General features: G+C 36.7%; 1 protein-coding gene across 1 annotated transcript; it reads right to left on the bottom strand.

The window, feature by feature from the left end:
- Positions 1-2,685: 2,685 nt before the first annotated feature.
- Positions 2,686-3,860, bottom strand: LOC126824263 (cartilage matrix protein-like). Its single transcript, XM_050553461.1, has 2 exons — positions 3,845-3,860; positions 2,686-3,233 (listed from the first exon to the last, which is right to left on the bottom strand). Exons 1-2 carry the CDS (start codon positions 3,858-3,860, stop codon positions 2,686-2,688), a joined length of 564 nt encoding a protein of 187 aa, XP_050409418.1.
- Between the last annotated feature and the right edge of the window lie 854 nt (positions 3,861-4,714).

The raw sequence follows: 4,714 nt of genomic DNA, 5'->3' as shown, positions 1-4,714 counted from the left end.
CCATTGTAGTCATCTTAGTCAATTAAGATTTATTTGTATCGCCGTGTTCATCTGATAGTTAATCTGTGACACGAGAATTAGTCTCCCAATCCAACGCTATTTATTCTCACGAGACTGGGCTTAATCTACAGCCAATCAAATTGTAGGAAAGTTAACGGTCTTCGACTAAATCTACTATTATGGTCGCGCAAAGAAACTTTTTTGTCTCGCGGATACGTCGAACAGTGTAAACCCATGGATGCGTCCGTGAGACGAGTCTCATAGACTAAACCCCACTGATCAATGGGGATTACCTATCCTAGAATTTATTGTTCATTATTTAAAGTAAACTGTAACATCAAATTAACATTAGCTTACTATTTACCTTTAGTACATTCAACTTCTTCTGGGTAGTTGCAGGTCAGTTTATCTTGATCCCAAAATAAACCAGGTGCACAATCTTTAATGATTGTCTTTATCAAAACATCCTGATCAAAGATACACTGAATGAATTTCTGACAACTATCTCTGTATGGCTGAAATCCGACACCATTCAACATTGTACAGTTGTCACAAAGACCTTCTGGATCAATCGGGTTTGCACCATCTACTGGAAGCTTTCGGTCGCTGGGTGGAGTTGTAGGACTTTTGTTTCCAGGGATTATGGTCGGCGCCATTTTATCGTTGGACATATTGGAATCGCTTCCTGGAGACTTAGTCGTCAGTTTTGATCCGGATGATGCTTTGGGTGTTGATTTGTTGGTAAGTGGCATTGAAGTTGTCTTAGAACCGTTTTGTCCAGGGGTTGTTTTTGCACCATTTGCGTCTCGAGTTGTTGGTTTTGTAGGTAATTTTCTGTCTTCTGGACCAGCCGTTGTTGGGGTTGGCAGCATGTTTGGATCTGAAATAGATAATCTTCATTAACTAAGCGTATTTATACATGTATTTAGAATCAAAAAATGTTGACCTGGGTATCTCTCATCCATGATTTATATGAGCAAGTGGTGTATTATACACTATACTCTGTTAATACGTTTTGAACGTCCCCACCAGAAACTAACACCTGCTAACAACGGCTCGGGTGGTATACATTCGTTTATTAAGCTTACCTGGGCAAGCCTGTCTTACAGCCTTCATCAAGTTACTAGCTAACTGGTTAAAGTTTTTCAACATAAGAGTTTCCTTCTCTGAGGAGGCTATCGCCATCAGCTCTTCGCCATGCACCTCTTCAGTAACACCAACTGCGAACAAGCTGACGTCGAGTTTCCGTAATTCTTCTGCATATCGGGTCGTTTCCGTGAAGTTTCTTGAATATCCATCAGTAATCACAACCGCTATTTTAGCCACCCCTTCACGACCACCTTCAACAAATAATTGATGTGCTTTTCCCAGAGCTTCCGCTGTGTTTGTCCCATCTCTGGGTTGTTGTAGAGAGTCAATGTGGGTGAACAAGGTGGCGGTATCCGCGGTAAAGTCCATTACCGAGGTGACGTTTGAGCTGAATAGTAAAATGGCGAATCTGGTGGAGCCACTTTCAATGTTAAGTTCAGTGATAAATTTCTTAACAGCTTCTTTTATGTTTTGAAACTCACCCCTAGATATGCTGTCGGATCCATCAATAACAGTAACAACATCAATATAATCCTTGCAACCAGAAGCCGAATCTAGAAATTTCAATTTAAAATATTTAAAAAAAAAATACACATGTTGAATATCTGGAGGACCAATGGTCTGTTACGGTATATGTATGTAGCTATGAAAAGTCGTGAAACAGAAAAAGAAACTGGTACCCTGGCAGACCTCACAGACTTAAGCTGCTTATGATCATTATTTGCATTTGTCAACGTATGATAATATCCCCGCCTGCTTTCAATCGGAATAAAATAAATGCCCATCAAATGATTGTAACTAAGAATATAAGTGACGTTGGCTTCGCTGTATGTTTCATAGACGAGAGAGAGAGAGAGAGAGAGAGAGAGAGAGAGAGAGAGAGTGAGAGAGAGATGGGGTTTAACGTCCACTCGACACAAACTAGGTCATTTCGGGACTAACATAGTTTAATTTTATTTCAATAATTCGCTTGCGCATAGGGGTCTTTAACAGTGGGAGGAAACCGGAGGACCCGGAGAAAACCCACGAGGTTGGACAGGCGACCCTACTCCTTGTCACGTACAACCGGGGATTCGAAAGTTTCATAGACGCGTTAAGCCAAAAAATGTAGTGAAAAGGACCATATTATTTAGTCAAAATGACCAAATACAAATCCAATACATATGATATATATTTACGTATATTTAGATCAAATATTTTTTTACCTAAGTGAATTGACAATATGACGTTTATATCGTCTGAAGAGGATGCCAAATGCTGCAAAATTTTGAATTCATTAAATCTGTGTAAATACTGAACAGAATTGGACCAAAAGCCGACAAGAGACTTTAATATAGGAAACGTACCATGCACAAAATTTTAAAAAACATGCTCTTACAGTTTGATTATTGAAAACGAAGGTCAATAACAGGCTCAGAACTCTAAACTTCGAAGCAATCATTCTGTGAGCATTAACATTTAGTGACTTGATAGCTGCATTGGGAAGTTAGTATAGGGTGTGTCTAAACCTATTACTTCCAAGATAGTCAACACTAAACGTCTTACTCCCTGAGCTACCACGGCTCCTTATACCGATACTAAACCGTCTCGCATAGTCTACATACCTGGACATTTTGTGAGGAGGGTCTTTAAATGTGGGCATATTTCGGGCAGTTGATCCACAGTAAGTACCCGATTCTTAGATGTGGCAATTGTTTCAAGTTCTGATCTATCTACATCACCATTTGTACTAACAGCAAACATGTGGATGCCCTGTAATTCTGATAGCCGAGCTTCTGCGAGTGTAGCTGTTTTATTCTTAGACATTCCGTCGGTGATGACGATGCCTACTTTAGGCACCCCAGGTCTTTCCTCTCTGGAAAACATTTTATTCATTTCCGCCAGACCTAAATGTGTCTGGGTACCCTCCATGGGTTGCTGAAGGGAGGATATACCGTCCATGAGCTTCTTCTCATCACTGCACAAGGGAATAACGGTACTGATAGTAGAACTGTAAAGGATAACTCCCATTCTAGTTGGTCGCTCACGTATATTGAGATCAGTGACCATCATCTTTAAGGCATCTTTAATTCCTGTAAATTTGTCAGCACTGATACTCTCAGAACCATCTAGTACAACCAGAACATCTACATCCTCCACACAGTCTTCTATAACAAAGCCAAAGGAGAATTTTTCAGTTTCTAATATTAAGAAACGAGGCAATCACCACTCATGCTTGCATTGTATTACATAATTTGAATGGAAAGGGTATTCCTCTGGTCCTAGATAACGCGTTAATAAAAGCGGGCAGCCAAAGGCGAATTTTCAGTTTTCTATTTTTAAGAAATAATGCAATCACAAATCTTACATGAATTATATAATATATAATATAATATAATATTATATTATAATTTAAATGAAAAGGATATTCTTAATTCCTTAAAGATAATGCGTAATAAAAGCGGGTAGCCAAAGGCGAATTTTCAGTTTTCTCTTATTACGAAATAATGCAATCACCAATCTTATGAATTGTATATTATTTAAATGAAAAGGGTATTTCTTTCTATTATTAAGAAATAATGTGATCACCACTCTTATATGAATTGTATAATATAATTTAAATAAAAAGTATATTCTTGATTCACCCAAAATATTTTGGTCCTGGATAATGAGTAATGAAAGCGGCTATTAATGTTCAATTAAGGAAGTGCCATAATAACCGTTCATAATAGGAATGACTTGATACCCGGAGCCCACATAATTTAAACTGTCTTACCTTTCATATCTGTCATCGATAGTCCTTGAGATATTAGCAGTGATGCTACGAGAATCCCTAAAAGATTCATTGTTAGGACCTTAAAAAAAATAAAATCCAAACCTTTATTTTTTTTTTCAAATTCCAGCCATTTTCCTAAGTATTGCCCATAACTATTAAAATTAGCTTAATGCTGGGTTTCTTCTCGAATTCCGATATACAATCCTCTGACGAGTATCTTTATATTTTTCCATGTATTTAGCTCACTTAAAATCCAAAACGTTTTACAGAACAGAAAATACTAACGTGGTATATTATTAGTTTCAAAAAAATATAATTGATCGAAGTTTTCCAAAAGAAGCAAATAATAAGTAACCATAAAAATATATTTGTCCACCAATTTCATTTTTTAAAAAAATCGAATTTTACATTCAATTATCCAAGTTATTTAATTTCTTTTTAAAAAATCGAAACTGCTAATTAATAGAGTAACTCACCTAGTATGTAACTTATCGCCTTCTCTTCTCTATCATTCAAATGGATGTGGAAACAATTTAACTGGTAAATATGTAGTTAGGCAACCCGGATTATTTGAAATGTTGAAAAAGGTTTCAAATTCTCGAATCATGCAGTTTCTACGAAATCAAATATTAGTTTTCATGACATAATACATAACGTGTAGATGTATTGTTGTAATTAACTTCTTGATGGATTTTGTTTTTGGGGAAATAAAAAATTGAAGCTTTTATTTTATAGGATTGTGGGTTAATCGTGTTGACTTATATATATCATTGTCAATATGAGTAAAACAAACGAAGGTGTATCAATTAAACAACGAGGTAGGGCGAATGGCGCAACATTTATATTAGAACGTCATTTTCCACAGGCACT

This window comes from Patella vulgata, chromosome 6 (genome assembly GCF_932274485.2).
Source record: "Patella vulgata chromosome 6, xgPatVulg1.2, whole genome shotgun sequence".
Taxonomy (NCBI): Eukaryota; Metazoa; Mollusca; class Gastropoda; family Patellidae; genus Patella; species Patella vulgata.
Note: the sequence above shows the minus strand (reverse complement) of the source record. Positions and strands in the feature narration are given on the sequence as shown.